Source organism: Bubalus bubalis, chromosome 7 (genome assembly GCF_019923935.1).
Source record: "Bubalus bubalis isolate 160015118507 breed Murrah chromosome 7, NDDB_SH_1, whole genome shotgun sequence".
Classification (NCBI taxonomy): Eukaryota; Metazoa; Chordata; class Mammalia; order Artiodactyla; family Bovidae; genus Bubalus; species Bubalus bubalis.
The window spans coordinates 90,648,085-90,671,256 of NC_059163.1; the positions used below are offsets into that span (position 1 = coordinate 90,648,085).

Below are 23,172 nucleotides of genomic sequence, written 5' to 3' on the forward strand. Positions count from 1 at the left end.
CTTTTCCAATGAGTCAACTCTTCGCATGAGATGGCCAAAGTACTGGAGTTTCAGCTTTAGCATCATTCCTTCCAAAGAAATCCCAGGGCTGATGTCCTTCAGAATGGTCCGGTTGGATCTCCTTGCAGTCCAAGGGACTCTCAAGAGTTGGTGGAAATATAAAATGGTACAACCATTTTAGAAAAAATATCGGTGTCTTATAAAACTAAAAGATACACCTAGAATTAGAATCCTACCTGAGAGAAATAAAAATATATCTCCACAAAAAGATGGCATAAGGATGATCATAGAAGCTTTATTCATAATGGTTAAAAACTGGAAACAGACAAGAGAATGGAAGCAAACTGTGGTGTGTTAACATAATAGAGCACTATTCAGCAACATAAAGGAATACAGTACCAGTGAGCACAGAAAAATAGGAATGAGGAAAAAATTAGGCTAAGTGAAAGAAGTCTTACACAAAAGAGTCCATATCATGATCCTAGTTAACTGAGGTTCTGGAATAGGTAAACTCATCTATGGTGAAAAAATCAGAACTGTGGTTCCCTGGAGATGAGGGTGGACAGAGATGAAGGAGGACCAGGCAAAAGGGAGCTTTCTGCAGTGATTCTGTATTTTTACAGGAGTTTGGGTTATAATACATAATCATTTTTGTCTACTCAGTAAATTTTGCTAATATAAAAAAAAAAAAACTAAATAGATAATCAACAAGGACCTACTGTACAGCACAAGGAATGCTACTCAATATTCTGTAATAACCTGTATGGGAAGAGAATCTGAAAAAGAAGAGATATGTGTATATGTATAACTGAATCATTTTGCTATACCCCTGAAACTAACACAACATGGTATATCAACTATACCCCATATAAAATAAAAAAAATTTTTTAATGTAAAAAACGAAAAAGGAAAAAGAAACTATTAGCAAGTATAGAACTCTCATTAATAACCTGCACACAGAAGGGTTTTAGGAGAAATGCGCCATTGTCCGCAATGCATTAAAAATAAGATGAGCTGATGGCTCCATCAAGGGGTGGCTAGAAGTTTAGATATGCGATGAAGCAAGCACAGTGAAATGTTAGTGGAGAATCGAAGTGGCAGGTTTACAGCTGTTCACTGTAAAATTCTTTACAACTGACTGCATTTCAAAAATTTCCATAATTAAATGTTGGATGAAAAGTAAATACCTAACCATTAAAATAGTTCACCTAGCTAACACTCGAAAGCACTTCACCTCCCTTTAGTAGTCCATGTTCAGAGCCTGCAAACACTGCTGAAGCAGAAATTTGCTTTTTCTTCACATCCAGATTCGCAAAAGAACATTTGTTTCCAGCTCTGTTTAAGCTGATAAACTGAGTGAAAAAGTTATGATTTAGGTTCATATCCATCTCTCCACTTTTCATGTCAAAAATTACACATTTCCTCCAGTCTGTCTCCTTTCCAAGCTTTTCTGAAACAAAGGAACAACTGACTAAAATTTTGTAAATGAGCTCTATTTTCCTGCAGAAAAGTCATTCTTTAGGAAAAGAGAGGGATTTGGCTTTTGGAAGTCTTGCTCACTGCACAAATATGTCTCTAACTTAGCATGGAAACAAATGGAAACAGCATGTGAGAGAGAAATCAAAGCTGACCATGATGGAACTCGGTAAGTTTTGTAAGCATCACCACTTAAATCATTGCCTGAGATGCTGTTAGAGTTATAGTATGCAGCTATCAAATACTTGAATGCAATAACAACCCAAATCAATATTGATTTGGACCAAAATATTTTTGTGTGACAAATTAATGACTGCCATTCAGATGGTTGAAACAGTAGTCCTTCATTAAAAGAAACTGGGAAAGCCAGAACAGCAGAGCAAACTGTTCTAATATAAACCAAATTTGGAGCTTGGCAGAATAAATAAAATGATTATTTTTCAAAGCCATAACAATTACTATCTTGATCAAGAAAAGCACTAAAGACAAATATTCATCAGTCTGAAAGAGTTTTAATAGCTATTAGCATAGATTAAATTTGTGAAGGAAAAAAATAGCACATAGGCTTGTGCCTTGCTATGGAATCCAAAAACTCAAAAGCCTATAAAATGCATAAATTATTCTAATTAGGCAATAATAAGGACTGTTTATTAGAACTGTAATTCAAATGCAAGCTTCCATTTTACATTATCTAGCACTAAAAGGGATAAATTAGTTGCTATTAGGAAAGAAGACACCCTTGTTGCTATGTGCTTTATATCTGTGTATAATCTAATAGAAGGTAGGAATCAGATCAATGTTTCTTCTTATAATATCTACATGAAAATTATACTTATTAACTACCTAGATGAGATAAACTCAGACTAATGATGTTTATTTGAAATTAAAAAAAAAAATGACAGTGATATAAAAAGAAAAATTATAGAGCATATTAAGACTGTAAGCCTTCAAAATTGCCTCCTATGGAAGAGGACAAACCTCTGCAGCTACAGCCAAAGATAAATTACAGATGGCTAAAAAAAAAAAAGACAAGAGAGACATTCCCACTAAGAAAATCAGAGTGAGGAAACTATGGATTCGGTCTTGATATCTCCCATTTGGTAAAAATGGAAAACTCTTGTTGAAACCATGTGATAAACAGACACACCATGAACATGGCTGGGATCATGCATCAGTGGTACTGATACTGACAGATTCACACAAAGACGCTTCTTTTTATTTTTCAGGGGCTTGAAAATTGATCTCTACCATGGTCCCAGGTGAGTGTCTTTTTGGCCTAACAAATCTCCCAGAGTACTTTGATTTTCTTTGCATCCCAAATGAATCTATCCATTGTGGCTATGCCTCTTAATTGACAAAATTGAAGCGATGGAGAGGAAGCCAAGTTTCTGATTAAATTTATGTGCCAATTTGCTGAATTATGGAAGACCTCTTGCAAACCCCAAATGGATCCTATGGTTTTTCTAGGACTAGTTTGTTTTTTTTTTTAACTGAATGAATGATAGTAACCAACTCTGACAAGCCAGGCTTGAAATGAAAGGTTATAAGATTTCGTCCTAGACTCCCCAAAGTAGAATCACATGGTTCCCCTCCCCAGTCTCGTGCCAGAGAACTTTCTCATTTTTCTGTCTCGTCATCACTTCTCCATTGCACATTCCCTCAAGTACTTCAGTCTCTACAAACTACCTATGTACTAGAGACTAAAGAAACTCTGGAGCCAATTGGAATACCGAAGCACTGTAGTATCATTACCAAGGAGGAAGCATCTAGATTGCGGAGCAAAAGTAAAATGCTGACATGGTTTCCAGTATCTTTAATGTAGCAGGGAAGTCAGCTTTCTGCATGGTCTGTGGGTGGGGGTATTGGGTGTAGGTTTTCATTCTGAACTACTATGTTTCCATCTGGATATTATTTGCACAGTTTACAAATCACACTCAGACTCCTGGAAGGGCCATGCAGGCCCACCATGAGAGGCTATTGAAAAGGGACATTTGACCATTGTAATTTCAAATTTGCACCCAGTTTAGGGCCTGGTACAAAGATCAAGAATGCAATAGAAAGGGTTTCCTTTAGGGTATCTGATACGAGAGCAAGTCTGTGTTTCCTTCTAAAATCTCACTGAAATGACAGAATAGAATCTAAAGTATGAACATCTATTTTAAGAAGATAACTGATAATTTTTTCTTTTTTGGAGTATTTTAACTTGACAGTTGTAAGCCCCACACATCGAACATAGGTTTAACCTAACGATGTGGACAGGGTTTAAAGGAAATTAGAACCATGCCAATCATGTTGAAAATGACAGTCTTTGTTGGGGGCCGGCGTGAGGCACTCCGCCCATGGCAAAGGTCATGAGGAAGGAGGCTCGACATACGCAAAGGTGGGATCGAGCCTCAGGAGTCCCCCTGGAAATCCTCGAGCATCTACCCCCATAACCAGAGCCTGCCTACTTTACTACTTTGTGCTCTCACCTACACCTCTGACTTTACGGGAGGCTGTCCCCCACCACCTCTTTCGGAGAAGGAGTTAACCTAGAGCTCCAGTTAATAATAATTCCTGGGCGTGATAGGAGTGTTTCAACCTACAAACTCCTCTGAAGGTTCTCTAGCCTGCCTGACAGGCTTGTCCGGCCACATGTGATTGCTCACAGCCTCCCAACCGTGAGAGGCACGAGATGCTTTAAACCTTCTAAAAACAGGTTCTTTAGAGAAGTTAGAAAATTATTAGTATAAGTATAATGGGCTGATTCGAAATTGTATTGGTGAAGGGTTTTTTTCATTTGTTGAGCCAATGTTTGTTGCTAAGTCTCCATATCCTCTGCCCTTACACACATTAATGAATATATAGAAGAAATAAGTATTAACCTTTGATATAAATCATGTTAGACCTTTGCTAAGTAAATTCTTTCCTTAACTAAAACCCACTATACCCTCACCCTATAGGAATGTAACTTTATTTGGGTGGCCTCTGTTTAAGAATAATCACCCCTGGAGAAATAAGTGTCCTGGTTGACTGACCACTGTCACAAGGAGAGGGTCATAAATTGTCAGCAGGCCCCCCTGGCCAGAAGATGATGTAACACCCCTAAGACCTCTGTATACATTTGTATGAAGCACCTGACTTTGATAAAAGTCAGGACTGCTGACCCCGCGTGACTTTTGCATAACATCTCAGTGTATAAAAGTAGACCATGGAAAATAAAGAATTGGGATCAGTTCCTCGAAAGACTGGTCTCCCCATGTCTCTCTCTCACTCTGGCTGAGTCTCCATCTGGAGCGCAGAACCCACCATGCTTACTAATTATGCCTGGGCTTCTAAGATCCGACCGGGGAGGCCTCAGTGTCTCCTCTCCTTCGGGAGAATGGAAGGATGCCTGTGGCCTACGTAAGTGGTGCAAACTTCTTGTCTTGAAGTTTTATTGGTCCCCCGCGTAAACCAAGCTACTCAGCCTCTTTTCTCCACTGAATTTTCCTACTGAGCTATCCTCATTCTATTACTCTTTATATCTTTGATGAATAAATAATTAAATAGGCTGCCAACGCCGTCCCCGCTTCGAATACCCTGGATCAGCCGGGGCTGGACCCCGGCAAGTCTTTCCTGTTAGAAAAATTATACAAGAGCAAGATGTAAAATTTGGTTTAGTGAACCATTTGTATAAAAATGACCTGGGGATCGAGTTGACTGTTGCCATAGGTGCATTCTGGCATTTGGAACTACTCAGTCTACCCACAGTTCCAGGTGAAAGGGCCAACCAAGGTGGCTGTGTTTGTACTATGACCATCTATTCTCCTGCCAGTGGCTAATTGGAGCAGTGTGACCCAGGGTGAATGAACCAAAAATTAAACAAGGATAATCAGATTCCTTCTCCCAGGAACTGGGACCGGGAAACTGGATCAGCTGCATCCCGATTGCTTTGCTTCTCCAAATGTGATTTGTGGGTCAGCAGCTTCCGTGTCACCTGAGAACTTTAAAATATACACTCCTTCCCTTAGACTGAGTGAACCATTCTTCACATTTTTTTAAATATCTCTATGTGATTTGATGGATATGAAATTCTGAGAGACACTGAGCTGGATGCTGGGGAGAGGGGCACTTCAAATGAAAGGTTGTGTAGAAATTGGGTTAGGTTGGCTTCAGGGCACACTGGAGCGAGCACAGGCAAGCCAAAGTTATAAGGAAACAGAAAAGGCTGGAAGAGGCCACATTGTTAAGAGGGAGGGCAGAGTGGAGAGAAGCAGAGGTGAGAGCTCCTTTGGGGTAAGAGACTAAGAAAGAGCCTAACTTCTTCCATTCGTGACCAGTCCTCAGACCCAGAGATCTCTCTCCTCACATCTTGGATGGATGCCTGTAACCTGTGGCAATGTTACATTCAACACTTCTTTAGGGCTAGCCTCTAATCCCTGATTATTTATGTTTCCCATCTGATGTAGTTGCTATCAGAACTAATAAGATTTAGGAAGCTGAGTGCAAAAGGGTTCTCCCAGGATCTGGGCTACATCTGGAGTATGCTTAGATGCTCAGGTGGTGCTAGTGGTAAAGAATCTGCCTGCCAATGCAGGAGACATAAGAGACACAGGTTCAATCCCTGCGTTGGGACAATCCCTTGGAGGAGCGCATGGCAACTGACTCTAGTATTCGTGCCTGGAGAATCCCATGAATAAAGGAGCCTGGTGGGCTACAGTTGATAGGGTCACAAAGAGTCGAACATGACTAAAGTGGACTTAGCACGAGCATGTTCAGTTTGGGCCTCTCACATCAAAAAGGATGCTGCCACCCAGGAGTCAGACCTCCAAAGAGGCACAGTCCGAACTATGTCGGCAAGGTCTGAAATGTAATGGATAGCGGAATGGTCAACAAAAGCAGGAGTATTTGGCTCTTGTAAAGGAAGATTCTCTGGACACCTGGTTTGAAAAAGGAGATACTATTTTCTGATATTTTAAGGATTAAATGAAGAATGCGTCTTTCTAGATGTCAGACCCAGCCCAGTGGATGAGTTAACAGCTCATATAAGGAAGAATTTTCTTAGAACTCAGACGGTATAACGAATTGTCTTTTGGAGTACCAAGCTCCCTATGACCACAAGTCTCAAGTCAAAAGCTGAAGCCCAAGACCCTCTTCCAAGACTTGGGAGAGAAAATCCTACTTTGAACACGGACCTAGAAGATCTTTAGGGTATGTTGTATCTCTAAGATGGTCCATTTGCAGAGCTAGGATTTTAAAGGCTCTTTTCCCTCTTCTGTCCTTGAGCAGACAAAGAGGGACTGCTTTAGGGATCTGAGTGATCATGGAAGTCCAGACTTAGCTATTTGCCTTTATTGTCTGAGAACTCCACTGAGTTTTATGACAGTTTTTGAATAACAAGATGGTAACAATTGAGAGGGAATAAAAAGTCACTTGGAGTCCAAGAGAGAAACGGAAAGAAAGCTATGAGTTTGGAATGAGAAAGGAACAAAAGTTGGTTCCAAGAGTAAAAATTTTAATATTGCAGAGGGTTAAAAAAGCTGTTAGAGGATCTTGAAGCTTCTGCTTTCTTGCATTTGTGATCTTGATTCCCTCTCTATTTTAATTGCTCAAAAATTATCCCTATCAACTCTCTTATGATTGCAGGAAGTACAGACAGCTTCATTATCATTTCCAGCTCAGACCAAACATAAGCAACGTTGTGTGAATCTATTGAGTAATTTAGCAAATACAGAAAGTTGCATCAGGAATTGAAAGGCAGAATCTAAAACTAAAAGTTAAGGGGAAAGCCTTAACAATGAATTGGTAAAGGTCAGATGTGTTAGAAGAATGAAGCAAAAAGTATCACCAGAATTTGAATGACTCTTTTCATCATACTTAAAACATCATTTTTACTACCCCCAACCAGGTAATTTCTTATGAGACTCCAAATGCCAATTTCTTATTTTTCTATATGTTGCCTTCTACACAGCCTTTCTTTCTTCATAATCTGTTATCTCATCCTTCTTTCTTATCCCTCTATTTGCCAAAACTGTTCAGAGTATGTGGTAAACAGCACTCCGTGCTTGTCTTCATTCTTCCAACTGTGGAGGAAAATTCCCAGTTCAGAAACATGTTAATCCAGCATACATGCTCCATGGCTTCCGCGATCCAGAGTTCAGAAAACCTAACCCAGACAAATGCAAGGAATGTGAATAATTCTGCTTTGGAATCCATGAAATGCTCAATAGAATTGAGGGACAATTTCTTTTGTATTCTTTTCACTATTTCTTTTTTGAAAAAAATTTTTTTCACAGTTTTGGCAACTGGGAAACACACATTTTTTTCCCACTTTTTGTGTAATATGATATATGGGTAGTTTACGGAGAAATAATAACAATAGAAATATCTATGTCCCTACCAGTGAGACTTAAAGATAGGACACAACCAGACCTCAGAAGCCCCGGATGCCCATCACTGAAGATCTCCTCTCCAGGTGTCAAAGACAACTACCCTTCAGAATTTTTTTGTCAATGATTCCCTTGCTTTTCCTTATAAGTTTACCACATAAGCCTACACCACCAAATAGGATATTGTTTAGCTTTACCTGCTTATAACTTTACATACTGGAATTATTTCATACTTCATTTTTTCTTTTCTGTTTAAATACTGTTTTTCAGATTAATCCACTTTCATGTGGGTAGGTGTACTTCACTTAACAGTATTCTGTAATAAACCTATATGGTAATTTCTTACTCACATTACTGTTGATGGATATTTATATGGGTTCCAGTTTTGTTTTGTTTTTTGCCATTATAAACATTATTGTATTTTTTTTTCCATGGGAATGGTCTTGATCCCACTGAACTGAACTGAACTGAACTGAGATACATTATTGATGTAAGAGTTTCCCCAATATATATATCTCAGATTAGAATTGCTAAGTTGTAAAATATGAACATGCAGATGACACCACCCTTATGGCAGAAAGTGAAGAGGAACTCAAAAGCCTCTTGATGAAAGTGAAAGAGGAGAGTGAAAAGGTTGGCTTAAAGCTCAACATTCAGAAAACAAAGATCATGGCATCTGGTCCCATCACTTCATGGGAAATAGATGGGGAAACAGTGGAAACAGTGTCAGACTTTATTTTTGGGGGCTCCAAAATCACTGCAGATGGTGACTGCAGCCATGAAATTAAAAGACGCTTACTCCTTGGAAGGAAAGTCATGACCAACCTAGATAGCATATTCAAAAGCAGAGACATTACTTTGCTAACAAAGGTCTGTCTAGTCAAGGCTATAGTTTTTCCAGTGGTCATGTATGGATGTGAGAGTTGGACTGTGAAGAAAGCTGAGCACCGAAGAATTGATGCTTTTGAACTGTGGTGTTGGAGAAGACTCTTGAGAGTCCCTTGGACTGCAAGGAGATCCAACCAGACCATTCTGAAAGAGATCAGCCCTGGGATTTCTTTGGAAGGAATGATGCTAAAGCTGAAACTCCAGTACTTTGGCCACCTGATGCGAAGAGTTGACTCATTGGAAAAGACTCTGATGCTGGGAGGGATTGGGGGCACGAGGAGAAAGGGACGACAGAGGATGAGATGGCCGGATGGCATCACTGACTCAATGGACGTGAGTCTGAGTGAACTCCGGGAGTTGGTGATGGATAGGGAGGCCTGGCATGCTGCAATTCATGGGGTCGCAAAGAGTCGGACACGACTGAACAACTAAACTGAACTGAACTGAAAATATGAACATGTTCAAACTTGCTTGGTGATGCCAATGTGATTATACCAATTATCACCCCACCAGCAGAGAGTACTGGTTGTTCCACACTTCTTGCCAACACTTAGACTACACTGACTTTAACATTTTTCCCAGTGGTTGAGTGTGAAATGATCTCTCCTTGTGGTTTGATTTCCTTGGTTACTAAGGGGATTAATTGTCTCTTCATGTGTTTTTTTTTTTTAACTTATTTTAATTAGAGGCTAATTACTTTACAATATTGTGGTGGTTTTTGCCATACATTGGCATGAATCAGCCATGGGTGTACATGTGTTCACCATCCTGAACACCCCGTCCCACCTCCCTCCCCATCCCATCCCTCAGGGTCATCCCAATGCACCAGCCCTGAACACCCTGTCTCATGCATCGAACCTGGACTGGTGATCTATTTCACATATGGTAATATACATGTTTCAGTGCAGTGGTTTTGAGGTCACATCTGTGTTCCCTTTCCTGCCTTTCTTTCTATTGCACTTTCTTTCCTTCTTGTTCCCTTTGGGAAGTACTTATATTTTCTAGGTTTACATCCTTTGTCAATTTCAAGCTTCTTTCCAAAGTTACACCTTGCTTTTCTACTCTCTTTATGATGTGCTTTAAGGAACAGAAAAGTTCTTAATTTTAATTATAATTCATTGATATTTTTCTTTTTGAGGTCTTAAGAGATTTTCCTTTAACCCAAGGTTATTAAAATATGATCCTATAAATGTTTGTAAAGGCATCCCGCATTTAAGTTTACAGTCTACCTTAGATTGATTTTTTTTGGTAAATGTGTCAAATGGGTATTGGTTTTATTATCTTCTGTACAGAAAACTTTTTTTCAGGTGTATGTATTCTTCTCCCACTGATGTGCCACTCTGTCCCACTCTATCATCTTTCAAGTTTTTTTATATCAGTATTTTGTATTTTATTTATCCATTGTTATTAATATATTCCTACAATGATACTACACTTCTTAATGGCTATTGGTTTGTAAATAATTTCTGGTATCTGATAGATCAAGTCCTCCTAGTTAATTCTCTTTAACTTTTGTTTTGTAAATAAGTTTATTTGTGTCATATTTTAGACGCCTCATATAAGTGATATCTTATGGTATTTGTCTTTCTCTGATTTACTTCACTTAGTGTGATAATCTCTAGGTCTATCCATGTTGCTGCATATGACATGATTCATTATTTCGTTCTTTTTATGGCTGAATAATATTCCATTATATAAACAAACCACATCTTTTTTATCCACTCATCTGTTGATGGCCACTTAGATTGTTCATGGGTAACTTTTGACTTTATTCATTTAAATTTACTTATATATTTGTTCTTTTAATTGTTCTTCATTTCTTATATTTTCATGATTTGACCTGGTATCATTTTACTTCTGCCTGAAAAATCACTAGTATTTCCACTAGTACATGTCTTCTGTTGTCCAATTTTCTGTTTTTGCTATCCAAAGTTTTGATTTTTGCCTTCATTTCTTCACCAATATTTTTGCTGGATCTAAAAATATATTTATTTCCTTTTAACACTTTACATATATTATTCTATTTTCTTCTGACCTTTATCACTTCTGTTACCTGTCTTTTTAAAGTATATTTTTTAAATTTCTGAATGCTTTAAAATTTTATTTTTTGTATTTAAGTTTTTAAATATTTATCTTGTTTAATTTTATAGAATTTCTTTAACCTACATTTAATTCTTCTTTTAATTTGTTACTGCTATGTTACTACTGTTATGTTTTCTGGTTTAAATATTTAACCAAATGTTCATTTATCATATAATTTCCATTTGGTCATTTTAAGCTCTCTTTAATTTCTGAATTCATTAGTTAATATTTTGTTCAGACATTTTGCATCTATACTCATAATTGAGTTTGATTTATAAGCATTCTTTCTTGTACTTTGTCTAATATAGAAATAAGGATTATATTAACCCCATAATAGGGCTTCCCAGGTGGCTCAAGTGGTAAAGAATCCTCCTATTGATATGGGAAACACAGGAGACACAAGTTTGATCTCCAGGTCAGGAAGATGCCCTGGAACAGGGCATGGCAACCCATTCCAGTATTCTTGACTAGAAATCCTGGGCAGAGGACCCTGGTTGGCTACAATTCATGGGGTCACAAATGGTCAGACATGACTTTGTGATGGAACAATAATAACAACCCCATGAAATGAGTTAGGCAGTGTTTTCCTTTAAAATAACTTTTTTTATTGTTTCATAGAGGTTTTAGTTTCCCAGCAAAATTGGAGGAAGGTACAAGGATATCCCACATGCCTCTTGCCCCCACACATGCATAGCCTCCCCCATTTCTGACATCCCCCACCAGAATGGTATATTTGTTACAACTGATGAACTTTCATTGACACATCACAATCACCCAAAGTCCACAGTTTCAGATTTACTCCTTGGTGGTGTTCATCCTTTGAGTTTGGAAAAATGTATGACATGTATCTCCCATTATAGTATCACATAGAGTATTTTCACTGCTTTAAAATCCTCTGTGCTCCACCTATTCATGCCTCCCTCTCAACCCTTGGAACCACTGATTCTTTATAGTTTTGCTATTTCCAGGATGTTGTACAGTTGGAATCTATCAGTAGCTTTTTCCAATTGGCTTCTTTTACTTAGGAATTTTTTTTAAGGTTCCTCCTTTTCATAGTTTTGATAGCTCATTTGTTTTCAGTGCTAAATAATATTACATTATCTGGATTATCACAGTTTATTCATTCACCTATGGAAGGACATCTTGATTGCTTCCAATCAATTTGGCAATTATGAACAATGGCACCCCACTCCAGTACTCTTGCCTGGAAAATCCCATGGATGGAGGAGCCTGGTAGGCTGCAGTCCATGGGGTTGCTAGGAGTCAGACACGACTGAGCAACTTCACTTTTACTTTTCACTTGCATGCATTGGAGGAGGAAATGGCAATCCACTCCATTGTTATTGCCTGGAGAATCCCAGGGACAGGGGAGCCTGGTGGGCTGCCGTCTATGGGGTCGCACAGAGTCGGACACGACTGAAGCGACTTAACAGTTAGCAGCAAACACCCATGTGCAGGTTTTTGTGTGGAAACAAGTTTTCAACACCTTTAAGTAAATACAAAAAAGTTGATTGCTGGATCGTATGATAAGAGTATGTTTAGTTTTATAAGAAATCACCAAACTGTCCAAATGTGACATGAGAGATCTTAGTCCTGCAACCAAGGATAGAATCCACACTCTCGGTGGTGGAAACATGGATCTTAAACACTGGACTCCCAGGAAAGTCCCTTAAATTTTTAAGTTTCTTTAGTTGGTTTAAAACTATTTCTTCCTCTTAGTTTGGTAAGCTGATTTTTTTTTCCCTAGACAATTGTCCATTTGGCTTAAGTTTAAAATTTTATTATTAAAGTTATTTATACTTCCATTTAAAAAAAATTGCTACCATGTCTATAGTTTTATGGTGATTGCAGCCATGAAATTAAAAGATGCTTACTCCTTGGAAGGAAAGTTACGACCAACCTATACAGCATATTAAAAAGCAGAGACATTACTTTGTCCACAAAGGTCCACCTAGTCAAAGCTATGGTTTTTCCAGTAGTCATGTATGGATGTGAGAGTTGGACTATAAAGGAAGCTGAGTGCTGAAGAATTGATGCTTTTAAACTGTGGTGTTGGAGAAGACTCTTGAGAGTCCCTTGGACTGCAAGGAGATCCAACCAGCCCATCCTAAAGCAGATCAGTCCTGTGTGTTCATTGGAAGGACTGATGCTGAAGCTGAAACTCCAATACTTTGGCCACCTGATGTGAAGAGCTGACTCTTTTGAAAAGACCCTGATGCTGGGAAAGATTGAGGGCAGGAGGAGAAGGGGACGACAGAGGATGAGATGATTGGATGGCATCACCGACTCAATGGACATGAGTTTGGGTGGACTCCGGGAGTTGGTGATGGACAGGGAGGCCTGGAGTGCTGCAGTTCATGGGGTTGCAGAGTTAGACACGACTGAGTGACTGAACTGAACTGTGGTTTTATGTTCTTTTCATCCATAACATTATATAGCTTTACTTTCTTTTTTTCTCTGATTCCTTTTGTCATATAGTTGTTAAATTTTTCTCAAACAACTATATTTTGGCTTTTAAATTTTTCTTATTTTTTTCTCTATTTCAAAAATTTCTGCCCTTTATATCTCTGGTTATTCTGCTTTTGGATTTATTCTACTTTGTATTTATTCTGCTTTTTAAAAATTTCTTCAGTTGAGTGCTTCTCAATTCACTAGCTTTCCTTTTTCCTATACAAAATAAAGACATAAAGGCATAAAATTCCCTCTAAATGTCAGTTTAGTTATATACCATACATCATGGTACAAAGAATTTTCACACTTGTTCAGGTCCATTCTGATTATAATTTCCACTATGATTAAATCTTTCACCCATGAGTTACTTGGAAATGTTTTTGTAATTTCCAAGCATACTCATTATTGCTTATCATTTAACTCTTAATTTCATTATGGTCAGAGAATATAGTTTATATTACCACATTCACTTGCTCTTGTGAAACTTGCTGAAGATACATTATGGACTAGCAAATACTAACACTCATGAATTTCTATGCATACTATATATATCTGATTGTAAAAATTATATTTAAAGTCTTCTATATCCTCACTAATTTATCTCCTAAGTTTATTAATTACCAAGAACAGTATGATAAAATCTCCTACTGTGATCAGATCAGATCAGTTGCTCAGTCATGTCCGACTCTTTGCGACCCCATGAATCGCAGCACGCCAGGCCTCCCTGTCCATCACCAACTCCCGGAGTTCACTCAGACTCACATCCATTGAATCGATGATGCCATCCAGCCATCTCATCCTCTGTCGTCCCCTTCTCCTCCTGCCCCCAATCCCTCCCAGCATCAGAGTCTTCTCCAATGAGTCAACTCTTTGCATGAGGTGGCCAAAGTACCGGAGTTTCAGCTTTAGCATCATTCCTTTCAAAGAAATCCCAGGGCTGATCTCCTTCAGAATGGACTGATTATAGTTTTCTTTAATACTTCTTGTGAGCTGTAAATTTTTTGCTTTATATATTTGAGGCAGGGTTCTCACTGTATATGATTTTTGAATTATATTTCTGGCAAACTGAACATTTTTTCATTATGAAGTAACTTTTACCTCTAGTGATGTATTTTATTATTCATCTTCATTTTCCTTCTTTGGAAGGAAGGCTTTGGACACAATCTAGCTTTAGGAATAAGTAAAATGGAAAGAATGTCTACCCCACTAACTTTATCATTTGGGTGTGAGAATTAATGAGATCAAATAAGATAATGAATACAAAAGTCCTTAGTAAATTAAAAAGTACAATGCAAATGTAAGATAGAACTCAGAAGAAAAATATCTTAACAACACAGATATAAAGGGTTTTTGACCCAGTACAAACAATCATATATATTCACATCTATGTCCATTGAGTCGGTGATGCCATCCAGCCATCTCATCCTCTGTCATCCCCTTCTCTTCCCACCTTCAGTCTTTACCAGCATCAGGGTCTTTTTAAGTGAGTCAGCTCTTCACATCATATGGCCAAAGTATTGGAGTTTCAACCTGGAAGTTGTTTTTACTTTGGCTCTGTCTCTTCATTCTTTCTGGAGTTATTTCTCCACAGCCTCTTGATGAAAGTGAAAGAGGAGAGTGAAAAAGTTGGCTTAAAGCTCAACATTCAGAAAACGAAGATCATGGCATCTGGTCCTATCACTTCATGGGAAATAGATGGGGAAACAGTGGAAACAGTGTCAGACTTTATTTTTGGGGGCTCCAAAATCACTGCAGATGGTGATTGCAGCCATGAAATTAAAAGACGCTTACTCCTTGGAAGGAAAGTTATGACCAACCTAGATAGCATATTGAAAAGCAGAGACATTACTTTGCCAACAAAGGTCCATCTAGTCAAGGCTATGGTTTTTCCAGTGATCATGTATGGATGTGAGAGTTGGACTGTGAAGAAAGCTGAGTGCAGAAGAATTGATGCTTTTGAACTGTGGTGTTGGAGTAGACTTTTGAGAGTCCCTTGGACTGCAAGGAGATCCAACCAGTCCACTCTAAAGGAGATTGGTCCTGGGTGTTCTTTGGAAGGAATGATGGTAAAGCTGAAACTCCAATACTTTGGCCACCTCATGCGAAGAGTTGATTCATTGGAAAAGACTCTGATGCTGGGAGGAATTGGGGGAAGGAGGAGAAAGGGATGACAGAGGATGAGATAGCTGGATGGCATTACCGACTTGATGGACATGAGTTTGAATGAACTCCGGGAGTTGGTGATGGACAGGGAAGCCTGACGTGCTGCGATTCATGGGGTCGCAAAGAGTAGGACATGACTGAGCGACTGAACTGAACTGAACTTCATTCTTTCTGGAGTTATTTTTCCACTGATCTCCAGTAGCATATTGGGCATCGACCTGGGGAGTTCATCTTTCAGTGTCCTGTCTTTTTGCCTTTTCATACTGTTTATGGGGTTCTCAAGGCAAGAATATTGAAGTGGTTTGCCATTCCCTTCTCCAGTGAACCACATTTGTCAGAACTCTCCACCATGACCTATCCATCTTGGGTGGCCCTATGGCATGACTCATAATTTCACTGAGTTAGACAAGGGTTTGGTCCATGCGATCAGATTGGTTAGTTTTCTGTGATTGTGGTTTTAAGTCTGTCTGTCCTCTGATGGAGAAGGATAAGAGGCTTATGGAAGCTTCCTGATGGGAGAGACTGACTGAGGGGGAAAGTAGATCTTGTTCTGATGGGTGGGGCCATGTTCAGTAAATCTTTAATCCAATTTTCTGTTGATGGGTGGGGCTGTGTTCCCTCCCTGTTATTTGGTGGTGGTTTAGTCTCTAAGTCTGTCCCATTCTTGTACCCCATGGACTGTAGCCCCACCAGGCTCCTCTGTCTATGGGATTCTCCAGGCAAGAATACTGGAGTGGGTTGCCATTTCCTTCTCCAGGGGATCTTTCCGACCAAGGGATTGAACCCAGGTCTCCTGTGTTGCAGGCAGTCTTTACCAACTGAGCTACGACCTAAGGTCAAACCATGGTGGAGGTAATGGAGATAATGGCAACCTCCTTCAAAAGGTCCCATGTACGCACTGCTACACTCAGTGCCCCCAACACTGCAGCAGGCCACCGCAGACCCATGTCTTCACCAGAGACTCCTGGACGCTCACAGGCAAGTCTGGGTCAGTCTCTTGTGGGGTCACTGTTCCCTTCTACAGATGAGGAAACTGAAGTTGAGAGATTAAGCAGTTTGAACACAATAACAAAGCTAGTTAAGTGATGCAATGGGATTCAAACAGGGTTCTGTGACTTCAGAGACCATTTTTGTAATCACTACATTTTGTATTGTCATTAAATACATACAAGCATCACCTCGTCTATCTGGACTCGATAATGTGCACTCTGAGAATTTAGATGAGAAGAGTAAGGAGAACATCAAAGGATGCAACATGTCAAAAGTTTAAGGGCTAAAGTGTAAGTAATACTTTACACAGGAAATATTCTTAAATTCTCCTTCAATATTCATATATTCTTTCCTTACAGTGTTAACTTGCTTGGTTATCTCAACATCAAGTTTACAAAACAGAAGCAACAGGGAAGGTGATGAAGAGCATCTACGGATACAGGCGTGAGAGCAGACAACCTGAAAATTCATAAAAGTAATAAAAGATAACAGGTTAAAGTATTTCAACTCAAGTTCTAAGGACCTTTGTATTCAGCAAAGGAGCTCTGATCATCACAAAATTATAACATGCTATCATGTTATGCCTGGTGTGTAACAAAATTCTTTTGTCATCAGGAAAATGTGTAACTGTGCTCCATGTGTTTCATACTGGGGTAGAGAAAGACCATTATTCTAAATTTTTTTTTTTTTTTAAGAATATTTGGTGTTTAGAGCAATAGGCCTTGATTACCTCAAAACCTCAGTGGTAGAAAGAACACCTTAGTTTGTATTGGAGTAGTTGTTACTTTAACTTGCTTCACATGAAGGATGCCTCATTTAGAGCTAAACAAACCGAGGTGCAAGCACCTGCCTCAGTGTCCTAAAGGGACTCCCCTAAGGGTTCTGAAAAATAGTTTTACTATACTTTATTGTTTTGGCAGGTGAGTGGTATAAATGAAAAATAAGAACCCAGATAATTCAGGCATTGGTCTGGGATTTACAACTGTTATTTAGAATGTACTCTGAAGGCTTAATTGTTGAGCAGGGCACATGGTTTTTCCTTCTGGCCCACCAGAAATGGAAATTGAATCATGTCAGAAGGGCCAAATATTCATTGTAGAGGAGAAAAAGTAGGAAATGATCACCAGTTAGGAAATTGTCCTGTTTGGTAATTTATGTGCTTCCTAAGGTCTCTGGTTCAGATAGGTAAATGATTAAGATGCAATGTCCATCACATTATTTTCCTACTGAGCTATGTTATTGTATGTGAATCTGCCTACAATATAGGAGACCCAGGTTTGATTTCTGGGTCAGGAAGATCCCCTGGAGAAGGAAATGGCAACCCACTCCAGTATTCTTGCCTCGAGAATGCCATGGACTGAGGAGCCTAGTGGGCTACAGTCCATAGGGTCACAAAGAGTCGGACACAACTAAGTGACTAACACATGTTATTGTAAGGATATGGCTACTAGCTACAGAAACCCTGCCAAGTTCCAAATGGAACAAAAGAGTTCAGCATGAAACAATGCAGAGAGGGTTTCTCATTTAAACTTAGAAAAAGAAGAAAGAAAAATTAAACAGCAAGAACAAAATCTTGCCTGTCACAGCTGTTTAAATTACCTAGATAGTTCCCCTTTCTCCCAATTTTTCTTTTTTTTAAGAATTTATTTAGTGTTTTTAATACATTTTCAATGATCACATAATAATCATTTATTTACATGGAAAGGATATAGTTGGAAATCAAGATTAACAGGAAGAACTGGAATCATGTTTCAAAAGAATTGAGTATACTACACCTTCTATTAGGAGCTAGAAAAGAAGGCAGAATGCTCACGTTATGTGTAGCAGGTGTTGTTGTTCAGTCACCAAGTCGTGTCCAACTCTTCGTGACCCCATGGACTGCAGCATGCCAGGATTCCCTGTCCCTCACCATCTCCTGGAGTTTGCCCAAGTCCATGTCCATTGATGATGTCATCCAACCATCCCATGCTCTGTCACCCTCTTCTCCTCTGCCTTCAATCTTTCCCAGCAATGTAGTAGGTGACATTTAGTCAAACAGAATCACAATCAGGCATTGTGCATGAGAGCATGAGATTTAGGAAATAAAAATATTCAGTCTGGAAAAGTGCAAATCAAATATCTTAGATGAAAATTCTCTTTGTAAAAAATAGATTTTTAAAGGAGGATATTTCTGTAAAGATGTGAAGCCTCAACAAAGGAAAATAACTCTTCAGGGTGACTTGCTGACTAAGGACACAAAACGTGTTTTTTCTCTATTTTGATCAGGGAGATGGTGTTAAAGCCTGATCAAGGACACAAGCTCCCAGCTTATAAGGTATCAGAGTCACTGTCCAGCTTGAAGATAACAGTTCAAAGAAAATGCTATGTTAAGGGCTATTATAGTCTCATGTCATCTCTTTGGTTATCATTGGAATCCTAAAAGAGGTGCTAAAACACTACAACGTAATCTAAACACAGCTTTAAAAATGCTCACTTTTGGAAGAAGCAAAAATATTCACACTTCATAATATAATTTTTGCATCATTGGGAGAATTATAACTATAGTTTTTCTGAGGTCTATTCACTCATTAGAGATAAAATGACAAGTCTTCTGATCCTCCAGATTATCAACTGTCATAGGAAAACTAAATGCAGAAAAATCTGAATTAACTAGAGGAAAGGGTCATGCTGAATAATTAACTAATGTAAGTTATTCTCGCCCCATGAAATCTTTACCAAAACTTTTAAGAAGTATCTGCTTGAGATGTGCTTCAACTGCTTTTCATGCTGACTTCTGGTATAACCAAAGTTCAAGGAGTTCAAGAGAAAAGAAAGACAAGACAAGCAAAGGGACTAGTGTTAATGCATAAATTGAATAATCCAAAGCCCCAAATGATCCACAGATAACTGTATTAAGTTGTATAATTTGTAATAACAATGTCTTGGCTCAAGAATGATCTTTAATTGGAATACCTTGTGAAATTTTATTTTATAACAGAGAGAAAGATTTCAAATATGTTTTGCTTAAAGTAACAATAGCAAGCTAGTCAAACTACTTTGCTTTAATTCTAACATCCCCTTAAACTATAATTTATTACTTAACCAGGTGTACAATAAGATGTTTATGTTATGCACTGGTTTTATTTAAATAATTAGAAGAAAATTTATTGCTGTCCAAAATAAAAATAAATCAGGCAATTTGCTTACAATCTCATATTTTGAAAATAAGTAAAAATTCTATGCAAACATACCAAGGGGGAATTTATCATTTTCATTAGAAGAAAAAATTCTGTGGGTAAAATGATAGTAATGACAGAAACAGAGAAATTTCTTGGGTAATGGTTTAAAACTTTTCCTTCAAAGATTTTAAAATAGAAAAAATAAGCCATGTAATTTTGAAGAAATAAGGTTCTAAATTAGTAGATTTTTCATTAATTTATCAAAATTCACTCTGCAAAATTACCATCATGGACCACGCCAATGATGTTAAATGCCTACAATGTATTATAACAACAATTTTAATATTCTAACAACTTCATAAGATTGAGCTAAATGTTCTGTCCAAATAAAAGAAATTATAACTGACCAAACAAGTATGATTGATTGCTTTAACCCTAGATTTCTTCTGGGCAGGAAAAAAATTTGTATTGATTATTGAACACTTGAACACAATTTATAAAGCACTATTTCCCCCATTTTGGTGTCTAATGAGATACCAAATAATTCTTCAGTTTACTTTACTTGAAAGTCTGCAATAAGACTACTTGAAGGAAGAAGCAAAAACACAATATATATTTGCCTCCAACGCTGAGTAGGTGATTTGTTGTAGAGATTATAGATGGAAAATCTGTATTTTTCCTCTACTTTTAAAATGAAGTATTAAAAAAAATAAAATGAAGTATTAACCATCCATCAATATGGTTTATTCCCCATGATCTTACTTTTAATTCAAGTTTTCAGAGTCAGCTCCATTTGGTGTGGAGATCTTTGTTGCCACAAAGGGTGAGCTGATGGGAGAGGACAGGATTCCCCAAGCCCCTCAGCAATGGGCCGTGCCCCTTGGGAGATGAGATGAAAGCTACACTTCACCCGCTGGTCACCAGAGCCTCTATCGCTGGATGATGCAATCATCCAATACAGCCTCCGTGTTCTGTGCCCATATACATCTGGGGCTCCGTTCTCCATGATGACTGTTCCAAGGACACTATACAACAGAAAAAAGGCATTTCAGTGTTCCCATCACTTACAGTGTCCAGCAAACAAGACCCTAACAGTGGTTGGAGAGTAGACCTGAAATATGAGATACATATGGACCTATTCTCAAGCCATTCTGAACCCAATTTTTAAAAAATTAAAATAGTTTTGGTTAGTTAAGATGATTCAAAGGACTGTGCTACCTGACATTGCTATTTAGCTTTCTCTGTGAACTTTCTTTCTTTCCATTTGGCCCATAAATGACTTGAAAACAGAGCCCAGGTTTTAAATGCAGTTGCATTCCTATTCCCTGACATGGTATTCTACCCTTAACCTGCACCAGCTGATGTTGGTTTAGGTCAATGAATAAGGAACTTCAGAGGCACTACTAATATAGCTTGTGCTTTAATGGGTTTTCCAGGAATAGACAAAGAATTGGTTGAGAGCCAATCTTGAGCTTTTATCTCATTTTCCACTCTACCTCCCCACCTCCAATCTCTACATGCTCTTTCATAACAGGTATTAAACATTTACGAGCTGGCTAGACATGACTGGGGATGTGATGACTCGTATTGGGAGACAGGTATATGAGTGGCTCATACAGAATGGGCCAAACTGTTTGCAACAGAATGAGCAAAAAGAGAGAGACTCTAATTTATTCCTGAAAATAGTTAGCTAACAGAGTCCTCAGTGTTTTCTGGGCTTAAGCATACTCTTTCATTTGCAAAATTGTATTATATGTATCTCTAAAGATTACTTTCATACCAAAAAATTATTTGCTTTTAGCTCCTCAAGAAAAAGTACTACGTAAGGTATTCTACTACTTTCAAAAATTACAAAACCCTAAGCAACTTTTGAAAGTGCCAAATATTTTCATTATCCAGGTTAACAACACATATTAAAACTACAATAAATATTATATATAATATATATTTTATATGTTATTAACATATATGTATAATATGTAAAATATTTACTGTAGTTTTAATGTTCAATTCTGAAATATACTTTAGTATCCAGAGCCTTCCTCAAATTAGGAAATAAAGTCATACTGAATCTGGGTTACATGGCAACATGAATGAGAAGGGGGTTTGGAGTGAGTTTTTCAAAACAAGAAGCCAGTGTTCTCTCTACAAGGAAGTTCTAGGAGGAGAGAATGGTAATCAGCGTATTTATGAAGGGCAAATATCAGAAAATATATTTTCTGAAGTGAAATATGAAGGGGCTGAAGTGCCTCTCATGAGCAGAGAAACTATTGTCTCAAAGTTTTTTCAGACTTTTCTAAAGGTTTATGATACAAAGTGTATTCAACCTTGTCCTGTGAGTTAGGAAATACGACTATGATATATATCTAAGACCCAAGCCCAAGAAGCTTATCATAATGCAACTCTTGGTAAAAGTATTATGTCAAATCATATATAACTCCATTTCTACCTGAAGCAGATTGAGCTCCACAACAGCCTGAAAATGTGAGTTGATTTTATGGCCCCTCTTCTAGGGGTCTGACTGGATTTCACAGATGGCCAGGCATCTGGCTGAGGGCTAGACCCTAATAAGACTTAAATAGTCCTCAATCCCTAGGAGAATCCCCAGATCAAAGTTAAATTCGCAAGAACCCTTTATTCTAGAACATGAAACACATTTTCTTGGAGTCATTTGCAATTTCGCTGGAACCATACTGACAGCAGCCAATATAGGTCCGTAACCCCAAGGATGACCTCAAACTCCGATGTAATTCAGAATAAGGTGGCACTCATTGTGTGCTTGCTTAAAGGCATCTAGCAGACTGCTCTGTGACCAGAGTTTTGAGTGAATGTGGTAACCTCACATAAGACAGGAATCTGGCCCAAATATATTTCTCTAAGCTCTATGGCATTCAAATACAGCCAGTTGTTCACATAGCTTATACAATTTCACTATTGCTTCTGTGCATAGATGAGACTTTCCACAGTCAGGGAAACATCAAGATAAAGATAATCATTCACCAGGATCCAGCGGGGAAAACTGGCCAACATCTGCTGCCAGGCCTTTCTTGAGGGCCTCGGGTGGACTCCCATTCCCGAGGTTTTGATGTTCCTTTACAACCACGAACTGCAGAGAACAAAAGGGAGAGAGGAAACACTTAAAATTCATAAATTATCTCAACATACATTAAAGTCTATGACTTTGTAATGTTCATCCTATAGGAGGGGAAAGCCAAAAGGAAGGCCCTATCAAATTTGTTTCTCTGGCTAGTGAAGGCTTCAGTTTTCAGTGAGAAGTCTTATGCTACTCTCTCTGAAAAGTGAAAGCGAAGTAGCTCAGTCGTGTCCAACACTGGTGTCTGACTCTTTGTGACCCCATGGACTGCAGCCTACCAGGCTCCTCCATCCATGGGATTTGCCAGGCAAGAGTACTGGAGTGGGGTGCCATCGCCTTCTCCGCTTAAAGCAACTAGGCAGTACTAATACCTTTACTGAAGAATCGATTCTAATTCTGGAATCCCAACTTTTGGGCCATGGATCCCTAGGGACTACTTTTTCCCATAAGCAACCCATGAATCTACAAGAGGTCTGAAGGTTGCCCCAGACCAGATAAATAATGCCTCTTATATGTATCT

At 38.4% G+C, this 23,172-nt stretch overlaps 1 protein-coding gene and 1 long non-coding RNA gene across 2 annotated transcripts in view; one reads left to right on the forward strand and one right to left on the reverse strand.

Moving 5' to 3' along the window:
- The first annotated feature begins 1,419 nt into the window (after positions 1–1,419).
- On the forward strand, positions 1,420–21,768 carry LOC123334484. Its single transcript, XR_006552442.2, has 3 exons — positions 1,420–1,645; positions 2,703–2,735; positions 16,760–21,768. It is a non-coding gene; the product is annotated as an uncharacterized LOC123334484 (long non-coding RNA).
- EGF (epidermal growth factor) overlaps positions 20,328–23,172 on the reverse strand; it is a 102,789-nt gene continuing 99,944 nt past the window's right edge. The window contains 3 exon segments of the mRNA XM_045166310.1: positions 20,328–20,507; positions 20,510–20,583; positions 22,559–22,664. Of these exon segments, the coding sequence (XP_045022245.1) occupies positions 20,328–20,507; positions 20,510–20,583; positions 22,559–22,664 (360 nt within the window).